This window comes from Acartia tonsa, chromosome 4, assembly GCF_053477335.1.
Source record: "Acartia tonsa isolate MP-2025a chromosome 4, ASM5347733v1, whole genome shotgun sequence".
In the NCBI taxonomy this organism is placed as follows: Eukaryota; Metazoa; Arthropoda; class Copepoda; order Calanoida; family Acartiidae; genus Acartia; species Acartia tonsa.
In genome coordinates, this window is record NC_137263.1 from 44,421,206 (window position 1) to 44,445,109 (window position 23,904).

The window sequence follows — 23,904 nt, forward strand, 5'->3', positions numbered from 1 at the left end:
TGCCTAAAAGGGGTAATACCGGCAGGGATATTCTTGAAGCTGAAAATTGTTTATTTCAATAATTAACAATAAATGAATGGGGGATGAATATAGGTGCTCTACTCGGCGGTTTGTGGGATTATGCCCAAGAATCATTAAAACATATTTTTTTCCATTTCAAGCAAAACTAAATTTATTTCTTTTATTACACTATTATTATTATTTATTTTATTGTCACAGGCAAATTTATTGTTTTAATTCAAATATTAGCGCAGCTACTTTTGACAAGGATTTGTCAGCACAGCACGTCTTCATGTCATCATGTCAGAGTAAGGTACATTACAGGGATTGAATTCTCGATTTTAGGGAAGCTTCACATGGTCTTCTAGTGGTTTTAGCCCTTGACGCACTAGATGCAAAGGACAAAGCTACTCATATATTTTTAAAGACCAATTGAAAACTAAGAGAGCTATTGTTTCACTTCTTATGAATATATTTATCCTTGTTTTTAATAAATTTTCTCTTCATTTTCAGATAAAAAAAATGTTTGTGTGTGTGCTATTATTGTGCTGAGTCAGTAATGCAAAATAAAACTAAATTCTTGTATGTTTATGTTAAAGGTGAGGCTATATTACACTACTTATATTTTACATTTGTGTCATATCTAAAGACGTTAAAAATTGTAAGAGGATATACAAGGGATGGAAAAGACATTGGAGAAATTATGCTGGTGGTAACCAAAGATTATTTTTTTACTTTCGTTGGATTTTAAATGTTGGGACTTTTATTAAATATAAGTAGGTACAAACTAGCAGTGATAACATTCCATCCAAGATTTTTATACAGAAGATCTTTCAGTTTATCATAATTAGGAGTGTATACTCTAGGATCCCAGGGATATAAATGTATAAATACAACTTGCAAAGCTGAAATGTAAAATATAGCTTTACAATTTTAACTGTCTACGTCGACTGTTTGTTATAAAAGCTGTCGCTGATTACATAATAATGATAATCCGTTATGATAGCTGTGTAACATAATAATGATAATCCGTTATGATAGCTGTGTAACCCAATTAATTATTTCAATATCAAGATTAATACTTATTGGAATAATGGCATTACAATTTGCTAGAATATAAGCAATTTCTTGAAATTCATACTTCTAAGCATTTTTTGAAAAAGGGTTATGCAATTAAATGGTTACTTGTCTGTAATGGTAGAAATTAAATAAACCCCAAAAGTAGTGCTCTTGCAACACAAATGATTTTGCTCATCTCCAGGCATAAAAATACTTTAGGGAAGCTTAGCTTTTAAAAAATATCTTTTTACTTGTTTTAAAATTTGAAATTTTAGAGAAAAAGAATCTTTACGCTAAATTAAACTTCTTTATAAAATTTTATCACACATAAAAGATATTTTCCTATTATAGATATTTATCGATTTTATTACAAAATTTGGTGAGCAATAATTTTAGCTTAAAAATTAAATGCTTAGATAGATATTAACGCTAATCTCAAAAAAGCATATAATTAATGATTTTAAAATAAAATTATGTCTGTTCCTCTGTCTGTCTGTCCAGCAGTCCACCTATGTGTCTATACGTCAGTACTTTCCTTTGCCCCTTTTTTATGTCCGTCTGAAAAAAAAGACACCTTGGAAACTTTATTATCATTGCAGCTATTCAAGATAGATGATTGATTTTTGTGAAGATTATCTCTAGGTTTGTCGGTAATGAATTTAAGAGATATAAGTTTTATGGAATTGTAATGTAGGGAGTAGATTTGAAATCTGCATCAAATTTTAAGGATTTTTTTTATAAAATTCGTTTTTTGTATAATTCTTTATCTAAAAGCGGAAATACAAATTAAGTTAATTAAGTTTGGCATCTGTGATTGGTGGATTTAAAAAATCTGCGCTCTGATTGGATGTCGTACATCATTCAACCAATTAGAGCGCAGGTAGTTTAAAATCCACCTATCCTATTGGTCAAAATTAATTAACTTAAAATGTATTTTCGCTTTTAGATAAAGAATTTTACAAAAAACGAATTTTATAAAAAATCCTTAAAATTTGATGCAGATTTCAAATCTACTCACTACATTAAAATTCCGGAAAACTTATATCTCTTAGTAATGATATTGAAAGACGTGGACTTTTTAAAGAGAAAAATTTAGCTGAAATTGAGATAAATCCGGCAATTTAATAATTATGGATCTAATTTTTAGTTTTGACATTTCTTTTGGGAAACTGTTTTAGCGAAAGTGATAATACACCGTAATTTCATGTGAAATATGAAATTTTCTTTTCTGCTGAGCAAATTTAAGTGTAGCATATCTATAATAACTATATAAACATGGTTTAATTATCATTTATGCGAATAAATAAGAACAGAAACGTTCAAAGAACTCTAAAAGTACTCGTAGATTTTTTCCGAATACAAAAGACACACGAAAAACTACTCCCCCTCTTATTTTTAACAAATTTTAAAATAAGGAGGGTTCTAAGCACACTTACCACTTTGAGGGAAACCATCAATTTATCAAAATGTAAGAATAAAAACGATGAAAGGCCATTTTGATTTGATTAAAACTTATTTTACTATTGCAAAAAAAATCATCTTTTTACTTTAACCAAAAGTAAAATAAGTAAAATGCAATAAATCAACACTTTGTTGGCAGATTAAGTAAATATAATGCCAAGAGAACTGTCTGACCTTTTAACTTATAAAAGGATTCCCATGCCAACTGGTAAAGTGACAGTCCATAGTTGTTTTTTAATGGTGAAAGTTTTTTGTTTGTTCATTAAGATCTCGCTAACTACTCCTTTTAAACTGTTTTTAAACTATTTTTTAATGGGGGGTCAAAAATATACTAGGACACCTAAAGAATCAGACTGCAGAGCCCAAATTTGAATTAAGTCCCCAATAAACTTTTTTTGGGGGATTTAAAAATTAATTTTTACTGTTGCTCTGGTCATTTTTACCAGATCAAAAGGTCTTTTTTTACTTCGTGTAATATTGTAACTTAGTGAACAATTTTATATAATTCACTTTATACTGATACAATAAAAAAAACATTACTCTGTTCAATGGAAATAATTTTTTTTTCTAAAACAATTAATTTCATTGAAAAATCTGACATAATACAATAAAAAACATAATGCTGAATTTAAACCAATTAGAAATTAGAATTTCCGAAAGAGTGTTTTCACAAAGTGACTTATTTCAAACGTAGTTAAATAATTTTATTTAATAAAAATGAAAAGAATGAAAACCCTACTCATAAAAGATACATACTTTTTAAAAAATATTTTTAAAAATATGTTTGAATATTCTTATTTTATATCATATTTGTATATGTGACAAAAATAAATTTGTTGTATTGCATAAACATTTGTTGTCATCTTAATTTATTTAACCCTTTACAGCCAATTTTTATGTGTTTTAATGTATAATAGACATGAAACATTTTTATGTTAGTTCATTGATATATTGTAAAGAATTTATTTTTAATTAGTATTGATAGATAAAATCAAAAGACCTAACTTTACTGTATACTAGCATACAATATTTACGAAGCAAGACACTCTAAAAGCTGAGTATTTTACCTACAAAGGGAAGAAACATCACGATTCAGTAAAAATTATTTAATCCATAGTAAAAAATAAACTTTAAAATCCTAATAAAAATTTATGTGGGCAATTGTTCTCATTTTTGGCTTTGCAGTATGATTCTACAGATGTCAAAGTATATTTTTAATATACCTTTTAAAAATAGTTTAAAAACAGTTTAAGGGAAGCTTCTAATGAACTCTGGGATAGTTTTATGTTTTTCTAATGAAAAATTTAAGTCATGTGATGGTTTTAAGCTATTTTACTAATATTCCTTCTTTAGATGCTTTATACGCTAGTTTGATTAGTATAAAGTAGCTTTGTTACTAAAACTTTATCTTTCTATTTATTGCACAATGTATATAAATAAAACGGAAGAACCTGTAACCCAAAATTTACTTTCTTTCATCCTTATTCAGTGTTAATTTCCGCCGCTCTCAGCTGATGATGTTGTAGCTGCAAAATTTGCATTTAGCCGCAGCCAACGTTTTTATGAAATCCGCGGCCGTGAATCTAAGTCAAATAAATAGGAGTAAAAGATTTGTTTTTTCTATTTTTGGTTTCAAGGGTTAAACATAAAAATTAAATTCCTTATTTTTGTTCGCACAATGACTCTAAATGTTTTATTTGTTTTACATGAAAGTTCAGGGTTCGTTTTGTAAAGTACATAATTGTACTGCTATTCTTAAGTTTTTGAAGAAAAAAATACATTGACTAAATGGACTACTTTTAAAACTTACTAACTTTTAACTTTTATAAGCATTATGTTATTTGCCTTATACTTTTTATATTTGTGTACATTATCAGACAATTTAGTATCTGTCGTCGGATAAACATTAAACTTATTATCTAAATATGAATACAGTTTTTGTGATACTTATAATATGATTATTATTTTCGTATCCAAAAAAATACATCAAGCAAAGGCGTTTCCATTAGGGCGTCTAAAGATTTTTTACTATCCAATAACATTAATTTCGTTTTTTTTGGCGAAGACATTCCTACCATTAAACATACGACTAGTGTCAAGATCTTTAGTAGTGAAACGGGATCTTTATTATCCTAATCTATAAAGTAGTAAGATTTTTCTGTCTGAAGCTTAAGATTTCAATAACTACCGAACCGATTGAGCTCTCCATTTAAGGGAAGCTTAACATAGGTCCTGTGATGAGTTTAGGGTATTTTGTTATCAAGATTTAAGTATTGGGTTGGTTTTATGCTATTATCTTTGCATCGTTTCTCTTGGAATAAAAAAAAAACCCTAGATGCCTACGCAGCTGCTAGTATGTAATAAGTCACACAGACTGACCAATCACAATGATTATATAATAGCTTTGCTCCTGAAATAATCTATGCTATGAAGGCTTAGGTCATTATCATTATGCATTATCATAAGCGAAGCTCTTCTACACTTGGAGCCAGTTCTAATAAACGTCAAGGATCAACGAAAAAAATTTTAGTTAATGTAGCTGTCTATGGTGCCCTAGCAAAATGGGGATAGATGTCACTGCTTTTGTCCTACCTCTTCTATTGACGTCAAGAAATACCCCATCTCTTGTCTAGGGGGTTGCTCTCCCCCTTCCCTTTCTCTTTCCCTCTACTATGACGTCAATAGAATAGGTAGGCCAAAAGCTGTGACATCTAACGCATGACAAAGCTACATAGTTAACTATTATCTCATTTTCAATTAAACAAAATATTTTAAGCTTAAAATCTTAACAGTTTTTATATATATTGGTATTGATGTTTCTGCTTCATTTTTATTGATGTTATCATCCTTGTCTTTATGCATTTATGCATTATTTACTTTTGATCATTCTCTCAAACACTTTCCCATTTTATTTGTTTGGTATTGGTAATGACCCCTCCCCCCTATTTTATTTTTATTTTTTGATAACTTTTGATTTAGTTATTTAATCATAATTTATTAGAATACATTAATAATAGATAACACTAAACAAATCACTGACCAACCGATCAATTCGTTGATCGATGGGGGGGGGGGGGAGGAGGGTGTATTTAAACGAAATAAGTAGGTTATTATTAAAATTTAGAAACGTGCTGAAAAGGCAAAAATAAAACGCATTTTTTATAGGATTACATGATTCTAGAAAGCATATTAAATTTTCTTTTTTATTCAAACATTCGCTTCATTTTATTTGTTTTCTCATTTTTTTCAATTTGTTACAATTTAAGTCAGTTTGACATTATCGCAGCGTTTGACATCATAATATACGTATACTATTATTTTTCTGGGAAAGGTAGAAGGCAGATAGAGAGAGGGGACAATGGGCTGTTTATAACACTAGTCCCCAAAGTTTTACAATAACCACTTATTTTACTCTACAAACGGGGTAATTTTGAGTATCATCTGCCATTGTCTTATCCCTTTTGATCCCAGGGTAGAAGGGGAGAGTTTATTTTCCTTTATTCCATTAATTTTTCAAGATTGTACATCCACTGTACATAATTCTGCAGTTTTATCACCCTTCATTTGGTAATCTTATTTGTTATTTACTTCTGCATATCTTAATGTTTATTGGTGCAGATTCTTTATTATGCAACCAGTGGCTTCGTTACTAGCCTCAAGTTTTGTTTTCAAATGAAGATTTTTTGATTTTTTTCTAAGAGACTATTTCTTATGTTGGATTGACTAGGCCTCTTAATATTTATCTTGTAACTTTTGAGCATACAGCTGTTTCTAAATATTTCTGGACATGCAGGGTGCCGAATGCAATGAAATTTTTTTAAAACACTTATTACTTACCTAAAATATTTAGTAATATACACATTTTTTTTTTGCATTTTATTAAATATTTTTTTAAAAATCCTCAAATCAAAAAGTATACCTTATTGAGCACAAGTTCCCCCCTTCCTCACAAATTTTAAAATTAAATTTATTTTTTTTAAATTTAATTAAAAGAGGGTGGGTATTTTTTTTTATTAATTTATGTCAGGTTAGGTTGGGTTATATTTGGTGCTAAGTTTTAGGAAAAAGCCCCCCATCTTTTTATTTTGTGGGAAGGCACCCAAAAAATGCAAGACCCTGTATAATTATATACAGTGTAGTATTCACATACACAATCACAACTTGATACTTTGGTAAATGCAATAAGTATATAATCACCTTTTCTTATATGACATGTAATAGCTTAAACATGCATATATTTACGGTGCAGTTACATTATCATAATAGTCAGAGATCTTAGGGGATAAGACAATAGACGATCCTCAATGATGATAAACAAAATTACCCCTTCTGTTGATTAAAATCATTGGTTGAAAATATGGACACTGTATGTTTGGTACCAAACTAAGTGGCAAACTAAGTTTTTGAGCCAAAAAAGAAATATGGTTATACAACTTTGGGTACCAGTTGGATTTACAGTCCAATATCCCCTCCCTCCCTGATATTAATAGATATTCTTACTTCAAGATAATTTTAGTAGCAACTCTATAATTGTTTTAATTAGGAAAACATGATTATCTAGGCTGCTATTAAAGTTAGATGTCTACATTTAAAAATCATATGACTATCAAGCATATAGTCTCAATTTTTTTGTCCGACCGTTCATTCATTAGACTTTAAAATTTATTATCAATGACCATGTCGCTTCTTCTGTTTGTTTTTGGGCTTTGATGCTTAAGATGTTGACATCCTTGTTATTGTTAGATCATGCAGATTTTATTTTCGTTATTGCATCTACTGTACAATTTACTTGTGTAATTATTCATTATTATAATATTTGTTATCTAAGCTTACAAATTTAAAAAACCTTTGATGCATATATTACCCAACAATTTTATAAAATCGGTGTAATTATAGACACAATTTTTTTTGCTCTGTATAATAATATTATAATGAATTATAAAACCATAAAATTGAGCTATTTTTTTCTCTGTCAGTAGCATATCACTTTCTAAAAAGACGACATTTTCTCAGAATCAATGAGAAATTTTAGTACAAGAAAAATTAATCTATAATTTTATATTTTAGTGAATCCAGGAGTAGTCCTTGTTCCAATCCTCACAAGTATCTTCATTGTTCCTATTATTGTTCTAATCCTCATATGTTTGATAAGGTAAATATCTTTATATTTATATCCTCATATATCTTCATTGTTCCTATTATTGTTCTAATTCTCATATGTTTGATAAGGTAAATATTTTTATATTTATATCCTCATATATATCTTCATTGTTCCTATTATTGTTCTAATCCTCATATGTTTAATAAGGTAATATCTTTATATTTATATCCTCATATATATCTTCATTGTTCCTATTATTGTTCTAATCCTCATATGTTTGATAAGGTAAATATCTTTATATTTATATCCTTATATATATCTTCATTGTTCCTATTATTGTTCTAATCCTCATATGTTTAATAAGGTAAATATCTTTATATTTATATCCTCATATATCTTCATTGTTCCTATTATTGTTCTAATCCTCATATGTTTAATAAGGTAAATATCTTTATATTCATACCCTAATATATATCTTCATTGTTCCTATTATTGCTCTAATCCTCATATGTTTAATAAGGTAAATATTATTTACAGTGAAGTTTTATATAGGTCACAAGAAGATATTTTCCTCTAGTTTGGGTTAGGGTACCATCACCTTTCTAAAAAAATCTCGCATAGAAAATCCCCCCTCCCCAACCAAATGAAAATAATATAAGCTGGTGACCCCTTACCCCTCTTTAAAGTACCCAAACAGGTATCTAGGGGCGAAACCTTTAATCTCTAATATTTGTATATCTATTGTTTGATATTGTATAGAATATTGGCATATCAGTAAATAGTCGTCTGTAGCTTTAGAACAGGTGGAGGCACGAAACCAAGTCTTACCTAATAATTACATAATCGAGATTCGCGTTTTCTTAGTCTAATGTTATTTATTTTACTTTTTTTTAAGTAGATTTTTCTGAAAATAAACATAAACTCCGGAATCATTCTTTGACTTTGAGAGAGAAAATATTGATATCATATTAAGTCTCTTACTTCGGTAGATTGGTTTAATGATCCCAACTATTCAAGGAGGAATAATGCTTTATATTGCCTTTGCCAAATAAACAGTCACTGCCGGGGTTCCTCTAGAATTCCTCCAACAAATTTTTGTCCACAGATATGAAAATTTATTGGTTCATATGGGTTTCAGTTTCTGTTGACATATCTTATATTATTATCTATTTATAACTTCTTCCAATTTTACTAATTATGTTAAAGCATATAATTTTAATATGTTTTTTTATACTAGACCAGGGATCTTAATGGATAAGACATTTGGCGATAATTGAATAATGTACATATTTGTATACCAAAAAAAATGATCTTTGTGTATATCAAATTAATTGGTTGAAACGTTTGGACAATACTAGCATGAACCAACCAACAAGATTGATAATAGTATCCAAAGTTTTTCAGCCAACGAATTAGGAAACTTTGGATACCAATATAATCTAAAGACCAACATGCCTATTCTCAATGTGTTTTGATATAGAGCAGCTCCGCAGCTTGTTATTTTGGATGAATTCCTGGGAAGGAAGTGTATTAAATACCTAAGGCAGACATTATGGAATTACTGAGCTTGTAATACATATACACTAAGGTACTAGTAAAGTATAAATTACAGGGAGGGAGGAGGCATTGGACTGTAAATTTTCCTAGTACCCAAAGTTTTATAAAAAAGTGCTCACTCTTTGAATTACAAACTTTGTATACTGTAAGTAAATCTTTTCAAATGCATTAACTTCTTAACTAAAGATTTAAATCTACAGAAAGGGTAATTTTGCTTATCATTATTGGATTCTTATTTAGATTTATCGCCAATTGTATTATCCCTTAAGAAGCCTGATATATAAGAATACCAACAGTTTTTATGATAATTTGTTTGTCCTATTAGATACGTTTAGCATTCATAAGTTTGTCTATAAGAAGCACGGCAACAAAAAACTGAAAATGTATCCTTATAATAAAGTAACAGGATGTGTGTTTGTCTGTACCGAAGGATCTTGCTGAAACGACCGGGATCTCCTTAACAGAGTAGCTTCTTATAGGTCCCGGGAAGGTTTATGACTATTTTAAGGGAGGGTAACACCACCCTCTCAAGAGAAATCGCCCCTAGAAAAAAATTACCCACAAAAAAATTTAAAAAATTTCTCGTATTCATTCGAATCCGGTGGATAGGAACCAATTCTCATCCATACGAAACAACTATGTCTAGCATTGTATTATATCCAGCTTTCTACGAATATAAAAATGTACAATCATAAGATTAAAACAAGTTTTTTAGCCCCGAGGTGCCGTTTATAATACGATGAAAGAAATAACTATTAAAACTAAAATTAAAAAGGGGGGAGATCCCCCCCTACCCTTTTTTACTTTTTCTTTTAAAATCTAAAATAAGAAATTGGGTTGTCAAATTCGACTCAACCATTTTCAAATGCCCCTAGAGGCCTCAGGGATAGATATTTCAATAAGAAGATTTATAATGTACATATTGCACAATATTCACAATACCTTCTTAGTCTTAGATGTTTCACTACAAGATAATTTTTAAAATTGTAGTAGGCATTTTATAAAAAAGGCGTTTTTTGAGATAGGCGTTTTTTGAGATGGGCGTTTTTTTAGATAGGCGTTTTCTGAGATGGGCGTTTTTTGAGATAGGCGTTTTCTGAGATAGGCGTTTTTTGAGATGACCCTATACTTTACTTGGTAAATCGGTGCAGACGTCCAGGCTTTTTTTAACAACTGAACATATACTTTATAACTCACTTTGTCCGTCTTTGTACTTCGCTACTCATGGCTTTTATTTTGTTTGACTAATTTTTTAACACTAATTTTCTTAATTTCTGGTTTAATGAGAAAACACCGGTATAAAGTATTTTCAATAAAACTGTCTACTTTCACTTAGCTAAATGCTACAAAATACCTTCGGCATCTTTTTTATGAACAATTTTGTTGCAAAATTCAGCTGCAATTCAGGCATACATAGGGATAGGATATTGGATAGTTATTTTATCTTTCCCGTTTCTTGTGTAAAGAATTATGCTTTTAGTATTAGGAGAAAGGGTTTAATAACTGTATCTCCCCATCGCAATCGCCTTGTGCAACCTTTCTATGGGGCCATTGAAAATAAACCAATGGTGTCGCTTATATTAACACGGCCAAGTAGCAGAAAATGATGTAAGACGCAGACGAAAGAGGTCTTTGAAAAATGAAGGGAGGTAGTTGTCTGTATATACATCTGTACTATAGATCTGTTCTGTTAGAAGCCTTAAATGTATTTATTAGGGTGAAAGAAAGGTTGTATATTTGTTGCCAATTCATTGGTCATTTTCAAGGTTGTAGGGAGAGAAATTAAATTGAAATGTAAATTTTACTAGAAGACAAAAATTTTGAATATCTCATTCGGTGGCATTTTTTCTTCATTTTGATTTGTTGGTTTAAACTAGGATCAAATATTCCCACCATTAATAATATCTACAAGTGGCTATAATTTGTTTATTATCATTAAGATCCCTAAACGTACGAACGGTCGACCCTAATTATAGAAAAGCTTTGCTTTTAAAAATAAGGAAATAACAAGTTTTGTCTTTCCTTTCAAAATATATAATTAAAACTGAAGAAAAAGTGTTAAGCCTGTAAAAGAAAGATTAAGTTTCATTTCTGTAGTGATTTTGCTTTCTATATCAGAAATTTTCAGATATTTTGATGTTTTCTTGAGATTTATAAATTAAGAAATCATTTAAAACGCCTTTAATATATTTTTAAAGGCTAAAGACTAGGCCCTTAGCTGGGAGGAAGGGGGCATGGGACATTTAGTGTACTTGTCCCCAAAGTTTAACTTACAATTTAAAAATAAATACTAATCGAGATTGATTGGTTCACACTAGCAGTACTAGAACGGGTAATTTTGTTTAATCATCATTTTATTAATTTATATCGTCTAATGTCTTATCCCTTGATACCCCCAAAGAAAGTCTAAAGTTGAAAATAACATTCCCCCATCTGATTTGATTAATATCATTTGTCAAATTGTCAAAGAAAATATGAAATCAAACCTTTGTTAAAGGAAAAGAAAATGATGTGACTCCCTTAGAAAATGTTAAACGAGAAGTAACCTACTGTGGTATCCGCCTAGGGTAAATGGCAGACACCAGAGTTCGAATAAAGACTACGGCAGTGTGAACAGACGTGGACACCTTACTATAGAGAAGCTATGCTTCTCTAGCATTCACTAGACAAGAATCAACATCTATTTCAGTTGTCACTTTATTGAAGGGTTCAAGGATACTAAAGCTATATACAACAAACAATAACTACATGGATAGGAATAAATGATCATAACATAAAAGCATTATAATACATATACAATAGTCAGTTTGGGCAATCATGATTCCCCATCCCTGGAAAGGGTGGGGGGAATTAAGAATACAGTTAACCATAATATAAATACATATGGATTAGGAATAAAGATAGTTAAAGATAAATCATACAGTAAAACATAGATAATTGCAATGGTTAGGTAGATGACTATCCCTGTCTGGGGCAGGCAGGATAGCCCATGGAGCAGCACAATAGGTAGATAAGCATAGAGGGGTTGAGTGGTAGGTCTGGGTACTAAAGAGGGAAGGTTTGATGATTACTTGTGACAACAACAGTCTGTGTGGGGGTGATTCTATCAGGTGAGGGCAGGTTTAGATCCTTTATCCTCAGGGTTGAGGTGGTGCTGATAACTTGGTGGTTGAAGGGGAAGGTTCCGGTGCTTAAGATGGGAGAGGGAGGGGTAACACCCCTCCCTCCATTTGCAGGACAACTGAGAGATGAAATCAGTACCGTTATCTAACATATTTTCAGGTGGCTTTATAATTGTAGAATAACAGGATTTAGCTAGGTGCGTAGCATCACTATAATGTCTTGGTTTCTGCATGGTCCAGAGCTGCCGCATACCACAACTCTCCCCTCGGAAGGCTGGAGTGGTTGCGGCCTTCAGTTTGTTGTCCTTGTGGAATGGGTCCGCCAGGATACCAGTTGCTGGACGGTGGTGGACTCCAGCCCTCCCCAGGTCGAACGGCATCGGCTATATCTGCTGGAGTAGCTGGTCCTGTTGGATATTCTGGCCGTTGGATGTGTACCTCTGAGGCCACCCTGGCAACCTCCAGGGGTGGCACAGCACATGAGGGGGCTTGGACCAACAGCCGCCTGGTATACACCTCTTCAGGTTTCTCCACTGGGCTGGTGGTCTCCATCGTGTTGGTCACCTTGCTGCTGGCAGGCTGGCTACTGGATGCAGGCGCAGTTTCTTCGCCCTCGGGGCTGGTCAGGTTCATTCGGCTTCCAGGGTCTCTGTCAACGCGGGCAGGTGGTGGTTGCCATACTGTAGGAGCGTTGCCTCCTTCAGGCTCATTCTGGACATTGGCAGGGTGGTACATGGCAGTCCGACCTGCGGGGTAGGGAAAGGTAACAGTCCATCCTTTATGCCAGAGGCTGTCTTGGATCTGCAAGGGTGGCTCCGCTCTAGTTGGCTGGGAGACAGGCCCATCCACGGACACTGCTGCTGGTGGACTGGAGGCACAAGGCTCCGGATTTCCTCCCCTAGCCTGAAGGGGTCCAGGCACATTGTCTCCATCTTGGGTAGACATAATTGTTGGGGATCCTCTACTTCTATGGTTAGGCTCAGCACTTGGCGCATCTAGTACTCCCCAGGCAGCGGTCAAAGCTTCTTCAGTTTGGCTGGTAATGGCTGATACCCTGGCTCCTGGGGCAGATGCAGGGGGCGCAGGCAAGTTTGGCCCAGCCCAAACTTCCTGGTACACCAGTGCAATACAATTACCCTGGCTTGGTTGAGGGAGGTAGACAGCTGGATGCAGTTGAGGGTGAGGGACAGCTGGACTCTCCCTGCTGGCTGGGGGCTCTGGCTGGCTGGGGGTGACGGGTGTCACCCCTTCCTCTGGGGCTGCGGGCTCATTCCGGGGTCCAGGTATCTCGGTGGCGGCGACGGTTGTCGCCCCAGGCACCAGTGTGGGGGCGCTGGATAGCACCCCCCGGTCTTCACAGGGGTCCAGGTCTCTCGGTGGCGGCGACGGTTGTCGCCCCAGGCACCAGCGTGGGGCGCTGGATAGCACCCCCCAGTCTTCACAGGTGGCGGCGACGGTTGTCGCCCCAGACATCAGCTTGGTGGTGCAGGGAAGCACCTCTCGTTCCTTCCAGGTGGCGACGCCGGTTGGCGTCCCATACATCAACTCAGACTCGCTGGCTAGCGCCTCTTGCCTCTCCCACTCGGCGGCCGCCAGGGCCTCCTCGTACACCGTCCCGGTGGCGCTGGGTAGCGCCCCTCGGCTCTTGCTGGGGGTGACAGGGGTTACGGACACCGGTCCCCTGTGGTTGCGGCTGAGGTCCAGGCCAACCCGGTTGGGTTCAGCCGCTCCTCCCAGCACGTTGATCCTGGCCACCATGGTCCCAATCTGAGACACAGACTCCTGGGTAGCCGCGGCCCCAGCGGCGGCAGCTAGTTGGGGTGACGGCTGGGCATCTCCCTCCAGGTGGACCTGGGTGGCAGACTGGTTGCATGCAGGTTGTTGGGCGGCCTGGTGTTTCTTCATTTCCCGGTCCCAACCGGTTCTACACTTGGCGGCTGTGTGGCCGTTGAAGCGGCAGCGCCCCTTCGTCCAGCTGGGTCCCATCAGGCCGGCTTCCCCAGGGTGTATCAACCTGCCAGGTCTCTCCTCCTCCAGTCGGGGCACCAGCTGACAAACAGGGTCTCCCCTACTAGGGGTCAGGCGGTGCTGGGCTGCTTGTGGTGGCTCCTTGGTTACATTCAGCCTCCTCCCCATACACACAGGTTCCTTCCATCCAACAGCGGCTCTCCTCCCCTGGGTGGCGAGGCCAGCCTCGGCCTTAGCTTCTGCAGGTGCTTCTCCACATGAGGGATCCTGCCTCTGGGTATGCCAGGTAGTTGGTAGCAAAGGCCGTTGATGGTGCCAGTCGGAAAGGGGGCTATGATCTCTGGGGGGGTACCTGTGGCCAGTGTGTGGACAGGTACCCACAGGTGGACCAGCAAGGCCCAGAAGATGCCATACTGATGGTAGCCTGAACTGTATTCCGGACTGTCAGCAGACTGTTGGTAGCCACCTGAGTTGGGCCAGAGTTGCCAGCTGGTATTGCGTCCCTGCCAGGCTCCGTCAGCTGCTGGTGGGGAGCTCCTGCGGTGGTTCTGGTTTTGGCAAGGGGTGGCCTTCTTATTGACTTCCCTGGTTGGAGCTCTGCATCCTGGTGGGCCTCCATCTTCAGCAGCATGGGGGAACTTGGCTGGGACATGTGCAGTGGTTCAACAGAGTAGCGGCATCTGGTCTTGGAGTGTGGGGGAACAGCCTCACTGCTGCTGGTCAACCCTGCTCCCTCCGTGCTGGGTAAAGTCTTCCACTGCAGCAGGTCACCAGTCCCCATCCTTAGGCCGGTCCCCAGTCGTTCCATGCCTGGGGGCTCCCAGGGAGGCTTGGGTGGCGGCTCCCCCACCCCCAGGTACACGTCGGGCATCTGGGTGAAGAGCCTATTCCCCTGGGACAGCTCCCCATCCTCCAGCTTGGTGAGGCCAGCGCCAGGGAGGACCTTTCCACCCCAGAAACAGGTGGTACTGGCCCTAGGGCTGGGCCCCGTTGGAGTCTCAGTTCTGGTGGTAGTGTCCATCTTGGGGCTGGCCACTAAGTCGCTGAAGCTTGTCACCTTCTCATTAGGCTCAGTTGCATCGTTCAACACCCCCAGGAGGACACCTACAGGTTCAGCAATCCCCAGTCCAGTATTGCTATTTCTCGTGCGTTGAGCACCAACTGAACAGGAGCTGTGCAGCGGCCATTCAGTCACCCTTCCAGACAAGGGCATCTCAGGGACCAGGGGTCTGTGACCTGGCATGTGTTTGATGTTCACTGTACTCAACACAGTAGGCCAAAGTAATAACAGAAGTAGTATCTTGTAGATATAGAAGCAGAGTAGAGTAGCCGCGCCGCAAGGAGGTTCGAGCCGGCTCACCCCTAGTATAAATACTATAGCTGTGTAATTAGGGTGGTAGTCCACGTAGCCGTAGGCTCGGTCCTCCTGGCTCAAGAGTTTCTGTGGCTGGCGCGCCCCCATGATAAGTAGCAGGGTGTTGGTCTGTTTGTGCCAGCGTCTTGTTTAACTGTTGAGCCTGAGTTGTTCTCCTTTCCAGTATAGCTCTTGATTTCTGTGGTAACCAGCGGATCTTAGCTCAAAGGTAACAGGGAATATGTTAGGCATCCACAGATGTCTCTAGGAGCGTATCCGCTAGTAGATATATGGATAGGTAGGCTAGCTATATATATACATGGCTACACGCCCATATATATATATATATATACGTGTATAGGAATATCCCCAGAGCTAGCTAGCTTTTCCTCCTTGTTCCAAAAAAATCACACTTCCTCTGTATATAGTTCACAACTATGAGGGTCGATGGTCCAGGTACACACCACCACTGCCCAGTGTGGGGCAGCAAGTCAGGCTATGTCCACAGGGTGGGCGTACTTTCGTTCAGTTACCATATCAGTTTCCAGTGTTGTTTGGTGAGGTTAGTATTCACTTGCTTGTACCCATGATACAAAAAAACAACATTATTTATCACTTGGGTATTTATATATACATATATTTGTTTCACTAACCACTCAGCTTTGACGTAGGGGTGGCAGGGCTAGGAGATGTTGAGGGTCTGAGCGGGTTCAAGGAACTGGTTTAGTTTTCCTTATCACACTGTAGACAGGGAGGGAGGAGCTTGCAAGTTTTTCTCCTAAAAAAATATCTCTGATGTATGCTATAGAGAGTGGCCCCTCTCCTGTGTGGGTGTGTGTGTGTGTGTGTGCGTGAAATCTCCTTTCCGTGCAGCGCGCTTACGCACCGTCAATCCGCGCACACAGATAAAACGCGCTCTCACCCCTCAACTCGCTCTCTCATTGGTCCGCTTCGTCCGTTGGATTTATGATATTTTCCGCACTCTATTGCGCTACCCGTGAATGGCGCTCTGTGTGTCCGATCGCTAGCCCCACACTACAGACGGACTTAGTCTAGTGTGGGTAGGAAGGGGGAAGCGCGTGAGGGGACGGGGGTAACTCCGTCCGTTTCCCCTGTGAGGGAGGGAGATAACTGTGTGCTGGTATAATAGTGCCTTTTCTTCTTAATCCTAGGCTTATCTATTATATCACCCTGATTGTATTTGCCTTCAATGGAGAGGGGCTCCTCCCCTTTCCCTTGGAATAAGGGGTGTATTGTTGTTGTGCTATAGGCTTGAGGTGATTTGATTGTATATCAGGGTCTTTATTATATTACATCTAGCTTCTATTTTTGTCCTTATCACAATTGCATAACAGATTTGTTTACCAACTCTGTTCTATTTTTAGCTGTTATCACAATACACAATAATCCAAGCCTGTTCTATTCTTAGATTTATCACAACACAACAATTTGTTTGCCAAGCTTTGCTCATAAATCTATTGTTTGGCCATAACACCAGGGTGGTAATCCCTGCAATGTAACATAATATCTGTTTTTCTAGATGGGTGGCTGCGTTGTAGCCTCTCAGGATACTTGGAGTTGACGTAGTTTTTCTCTGTTCTGGTGCACTACACTCGTATGTTGGCTCGCAGCTTGCAGCTATGTGGCGTGTTTCAGCCTATCGGCGGCAGGGAATGTCCCGTCCTGCTAGCGCCGCTTGCAGCTATGTGGCGTGTTTCAGCCTATCGGCGGCAGGGAATGTCCCGTCCTGCTAGCGCCGCTTATCCAAATCCAGCTGATGGCGGCAGGGAATGTCCCGTCCTGCTAGCGCCACTGGTTCGGATCCTGCTATCTCTTGCAGTAAAATTGGCCTATTTTCAGCCGTTTACACTTATTTGGCTTGTTTCAGCCGGTCCGCAGGCCTGTTTCAGCCCTTTTGGCGCTCAATTCTCCGTTAGATATCAGCGCTGCTCGCGGTTATTCATCAAATTTCGCTGTCTCGCTTCCACAACTGCCGGATGCAGAGTTAAACTTTGCTGTCCAGGGTGGGTAATTCAGGTTGCTTGCGTCAGTTTTGCCAGATTCACTGCTGGGAGTACCTTAGCCTCAGATGCGCGTCTGCTCTACACTTGTGGTTCGCCGTAATCTCACACAGCTGTCACCAAAGTTGTGGTATCCGCCTAGGGTAAATGGCAGACACCAGAGTTCGAATAAAGACTACGGCAGTGTGAACAGACGTGGACACCTTACTATAGAGAAGCTATGCTTCTCTAGCATTCACTAGACAAGAATCAACATCTATTTCAGTTGTCACTTTATTGAAGGGTTCAAGGATACTAAAGCTATATACAACAAACAATAACTACATGGATAGGAATAAATGATCATAACATAAAAGCATTATAATACATATACAATAGTCAGTTTGGGCAATCATGATTCCCCATCCCTGGAAAGGGTGGGGGGAATTAAGAATACAGTTAACCATAATATAAATACATATGGATTAGGAATAAAGATAGTTAAAGATAAATCATACAGTAAAACATAGATAATTGCAATGGTTAGGTAGATGACTATCCCTGTCTGGGGCAGGCAGGATAGCCCATGGAGCAGCACAATAGGTAGATAAGCATAGAGGGGTTGAGTGGTAGGTCTGGGTACTAAAGAGGGAAGGTTTGATGATTACTTGTGACAACAACAGTCTGTGTGGGGGTGATTCTATCAGGTGAGGGCAGGTTTAGATCCTTTATCCTCAGGGTTGAGGTGGTGCTGATAACTTGGTGGTTGAAGGGGAAGGTTCCGGTGCTTAAGATGGGAGAGGGAGGGGTAACACCCCTCCCTCCATTTGCAGGACAACTGAGAGATGAAATCAGTACCGTTATCTAACATATTTTCAGGTGGCTTTATAATTGTAGAATAACAGGATTTAGCTAGGTGCGTAGCATCACTATAATGTCTTGGTTTCTGCATGGTCCAGAGCTGCCGCATACCACACTACCACCCCCTTATTTTTTAAATAGATTAAAAAAAGGGGGTATGTTAGTTTTATGTTAAACCTAGCCCCTGATGAAGATACTAACCCTACGGGACTACAAGTCCCTAAATAACCAAACCTCACCTTACCCTATGTGATAAACAAATTATCGAAAAGTTACCCCGCCCCTCCTTATTCTATTTCTTTTTCAAAATTAAGGGGGGGGGGTATCAGTGATCGACATGGGAAAGCGCCGCAAATTATTTATGTTTCACTCAATTTATTATAAAAGTCGAGGGAATTACTTTACTGAATTAATTCTTTACAAAATATGAGTTATTTTTAATTTTTCTTTCCTTATAAAGGAAACCGTAAGAGGCATCAATAGACCATATTTTAAAAAATACATTTTTATTATCAAAACCTTATCCTCCTTATGTCATTATTCAACTCAAATTATTTCGCAGAGAAAAAATTGTAGGTTGGAGGGATTTTAAGTTTTTCGTTGATACAATTTTATGATATACATATAGGATATTAATATAATATAGATAAGTAAAACAATAGTTATATGTCAATTAAAAAGTTGTTTTTTTGTTTCAGTAAAAACTTTTTACTATGCTTAACCAATAAACACAGGGATGGGATAGATACCCATTTAGAAAATAAATCTTTGGGATCAGTCATTTGTAAGATTTTGATTTGTTGAACAAAGTTGAATTGTTCAAACTTTTCTGCCAGTAATACTAATCTACATAAAGGGTAATTATGTTTATCATAAGTACCACAATTATTTTATTGCCCACTGTCCCATCCCTGATCTAAATTATTGTTGTTAATAATTAAAATAAAAATGTATATAATTATTGGAAAATACGTTGTAAATGGTATTTAATAATAATTTTGTTCCACTTCAGGAAAACATTGAAATAAATTGACATTCATTTTCAATAGCACAGCGGCGCTTTTCCTCATACTACCTAGCGAGCACAGATCCCACCTCCTCTTAATTTTGATGATTCCAATTAAGGGGATATGTGTATATTTTTTTTCTTAATCCCTAAGCCTCAGCAAGGGGACCTAACCTTACGGGACCTATACCTCCGATGATCTAACCCCCTTGAGGCTACTCTATACCAAACATAACCTAACCTAAGGTAAAACACGAACACAAGAAAAACTACCCTCTCCTTTTTTTCAATTTATTTCAAAGTAAGGTGGATGGGGTTTCTGTGCTCACTATTCACTTTTAGGAAAACGTAATTTCTATTTTATAATAGTAAACATTAATATTAACAAGGACAATACTATCCCAAAGTATTAGATATAGCAGATCTAGATTTCTAATAATTGGACAAATAACATCAACTGCGGTCTAGGAACAATCCGGCCATGTTATTGGTTAGAGGGGTTACACATTTTGTACTTAATAGCAGTTTTTTTATTGCATTATTATGTGTAGATTAGCTTCTCAACTCCAGTTAAAACATTCGTTGTTTTAAAATGAACTTGTATTTATTTCAATACTGTAAATAGATTTACCGTCCAGTTTTGCTATGTCGGACGCATGACACACAAAAATTTATATTTTTTCTCGTTTAGGTTGAAGAATGAGCACAGAAGAAAGAGTTCAAGCATCAAAGTACCTAAAAATGGAGAAGGTAATATTTATGTTGTTTTGTGGTCACTTTGGACACTGGTACCCAAAGTTTTCTAGCCACGTTATCTTATTCGTTAACTTAAAAACTTTGGGTTGAATTTGATAGTTCTAAACTAGTAAGGTCTAATTTTTTTCCGCCAATAATTTTAATCTACAGAAGAGGTAATTATATTTATCCCCATTGAAAGTGTCAATCAAATTATCGTCAATTGTCTTTTCCCTTAAGATACCTGGGTAGAGAGGCTGTTCTTTTATTATGTCGTTGATTTGGTCTGTTAGTAATGCTCTGTGGGTAATGGGTTTTTACATTATATTACCTTTACTTTTTTCCTACTTATTTATAACCAGGGATCCAAAGAGATGAGAGATAGCCGATAAATTGATGTAAATTCCCACAAAATAATATATACATTTGCTACTGAAATATACTAATTTTGCTTTAACCCATGTAAAAATGGAAATTTTTATGTTTAAATTTATGTTATTCAATTTATATCAAAAGTCTTTATTACAGGACGAAGGAGAAAGGGAACGCGATTTGCAGAACTATCCCTGTACACCCTGGACGAGGAAAGATCACCAGCCGCTGCCGCTAGAGCTGTCCTGGCCGCTAACCGCGCTTCACAACATAATGGTGGCAGCCATAGGACACCGCACAGCAGACGTGCTTATGCTGACACAAAAATTCAATCTTCGACAGATCAATCAGTAATAAAAAGAAAGTATTGTATTAATGAAACTAATGAGGAATCATTAGATAATGTTAAAGACAATGTCTTTGATGAACACCTGGAGGACTCTAATCCACAAGAAGAAGCGCATAAAACAGCTGACAAAGATGTAGAGTTTAGCTTTAGTCAAGCAGATGTTCATAATTCAGAAACCCCAACACATAGTTTTAAGATAAACAGGGAATCTAAATCATATAATCATCTATGTGAACTACATTCAAATAATAAACAGAATCCAATTCCTCAAAGTTCACTATCTCTAACTGAAAATCTAATGAATGCAGTTTCGGCGGCAGTTAATGAGGAAAAAACTCTTTCAAATGCAAATCCAAATGGATGCCAGAAATCCGGCAAACCTTGCCTGTTTACCAAACAATTAAAGCAGAGAAATCCTTTGTCTAGAAAGAGAAATGTTAATGTTATGCTAAAAGAACAATTATTCTCCAAGTCAAGTTCTTATCTGCAAAACTTTGTTTCTACAGAAGAATTTCCAGAGGTGGGAGAATTATTACACAAATCTGAAAGAAATATTTTATCTAACAAAACATTACACTCATTAAAATATGAGAAAAATAAATTTTGCTCTTTAACAGCTTTAACCCAACCATATCATTGTACAAAATGCGTCAAGCATGATAAGCCAACCAAAGAAAACCCAAAAAGTTTCGCAAGAAACGTGGGAATGATGAAAATAAAATCATTAAACAGCATTTTGAATGTGAAGAAACATATACGAACATTCAGTGATTTTCAGCTGTCAGAAATGACAGACTATCCCCACTTGTTAAGAAGACGCAAACCTTCTGGGTCTTTAGAGGACCTTAACAACAGTAATTCTTTTTGTCTTTCAACACATTCATCTTCTAATGACGACATCTGTGATATCGAAAAAGCGCGGGAACTTTTAAACTATGGAAATGCACGGGAAAATATAAAAGAGCGCGAAAATAATAAAGAACAAAGAAAAGCGCGGGAAAGTGACAAAACTATTCTAGACACAAGTTTAAGCAGTGTTAATTCAGGACAATGTTTGGTGGAAAAAGATGAAAATTTTCAACCAGAAGACAAATTAAGAGCAACATGTGATAATAAATTGTCCAGATTATCTGTCAAGGTTCAGATAAACACTTCTTGTCAAGAGGGGATAAAAAGTTTTAATGATTTAGAAAAGTCGTCAAGAACACTTTCACAGTGTAATTGTTTTCCTCAGAGTACAAATATTTATAAAAACAACATGGCCACCACGTGTACATTGGCCGACATAGAACCTGATTTATCAGACAGTTCTGTAGCTACAGCCACCCAACCAAACAGTCCTAGTGAACTAAGCCTCAAAAGTACACAATTTTGCTGTGACAAGGAACATGATATTGCTAGTGGCGAAACCGAAGTTGAAAAATGTACTTCCGACAGTGAGAAATGCAACTCCGACAGTGAGAAATGTAACACTGAAAGTTTAGAGTCTCCGTCTGAGTACACAGAGCCAAATGTGGAGTGTGAATCTTTTCCATTGATATTGTGCAAAGGAAGGACACCGACTATTGTGTAAATGAACCAAGGGCGTGCACATGGCGCAAGTGTTTTAGTGGGTGATTAATACATTTTTTATGAAAGGAAAATATATGAGGGAATTGAAAATATTGTATGGGAATAAAATGACTAAAGAAAATTATTTTTTAGATGTAATGATAATGATCTAAACAGATAATAAAATATCATGGCGCGTCGCGCACAATTTTACAAAACCATGTGAACCATCTTGATTGAAAAAAAACATTAAAAATACTATAAATGAAAATAGGAGGACAAGGCATATATCCTTAGGTTAATTATTATTAAGGGTATAAAAAAAACTGTCGATAATAAAAATATAAAAGAAGAGAAAATATGCCATGTTTAACTATTTTTTTAATATTATTTATTGTCACTGGTCAGGAAAGAGGGGATACAAATCTATAAAAAAAATACAAACTTTCAACAAACCAAAAATGATTTTCACTAAAATGATATCTATTCTAATATTAATGTTTTTTTTTATTATTAAAAAACGAAGTAATTCCTACTCCCTGATCTCACATTAAAATCAGGAAAGAAAAGGATATGATAAATAGCCTAAAAACCTTTCCGAAATTGAAGAGAAACATTCTAAAAATTGTATAGGGCTAGCTACTACAGATCTTATTCAAGAACCTAATAAAACATAAAATTACTATGGGTTTACTTTTTAGGAATAAAAAAAGTAAAAGAAATCATTATACAAAATCCTTACATTTCCTGACTGTATAAAATATATTATAATTTTTACTATTTTAATCATATTTGTGCTATAATTCATATTTAAATACATATTTTACCAACAAGTGTTTTATTTTTTCTATTTTTTTAGATCTTAAACTAGATATAATTATCCATATGAAGTAAAGAGGTACTCTAATATTACAAATAGTCATACAGATGGACAGGCATAGTGTATTATAAAGAATTTTGGTTACCTATATGGTTACCTATATCACATAGCAACTAGTTAAATACAAATCTTTAATTGCAGTTGGTAAAGTCTGGCTTCCCTTCAAAGTTTCTTACTGACAGACTGTCATGCGTTATTATAGAACAATTTCACTTTCTACTGAAATAGATTGTACAAAACCCTGTGAAGGTCTAGGATCATCATATATGAAATCTTTAAATGGCGATACTGACTTTCTGGTTATGATTTTAGAGTTGTTATGCTATCTAAATTGATTTACTTTTTCAGAAATAATCATCAAAAGTTTAAATCAATAGGGTAATTCTAACATGCATTAATCAACTACCACAGCTATCTCTCACGAACTGACCTACCCATAATGTAGAACAGCTCAGCTTGTAACAATGTTTATGACAACATCCTTTTTAATTTATTCAAATTTTAGCTCTATGTTCTAATTTGATTTTT

At 36.5% G+C, this 23,904-nt stretch overlaps 1 protein-coding gene across 1 annotated transcript; it reads left to right on the plus strand.

Annotated features, from left to right (window-relative positions):
• Positions 1 to 497: 497 nt before the first annotated feature.
• LOC145317375 (uncharacterized) lies at positions 498 to 23,329 on the plus strand. The gene is made up of 4 exons (XM_080158423.1): positions 498 to 599; positions 7,588 to 7,672; positions 20,181 to 20,239; positions 20,753 to 23,329. Exons 1-4 carry the CDS (start codon positions 560 to 562, stop codon positions 22,516 to 22,518), a joined length of 1,950 nt encoding a protein of 649 aa, XP_080014549.1. The 5' UTR covers positions 498 to 559; the 3' UTR covers positions 22,519 to 23,329.
• The last annotated feature ends 575 nt before the right edge of the window (positions 23,330 to 23,904 follow it).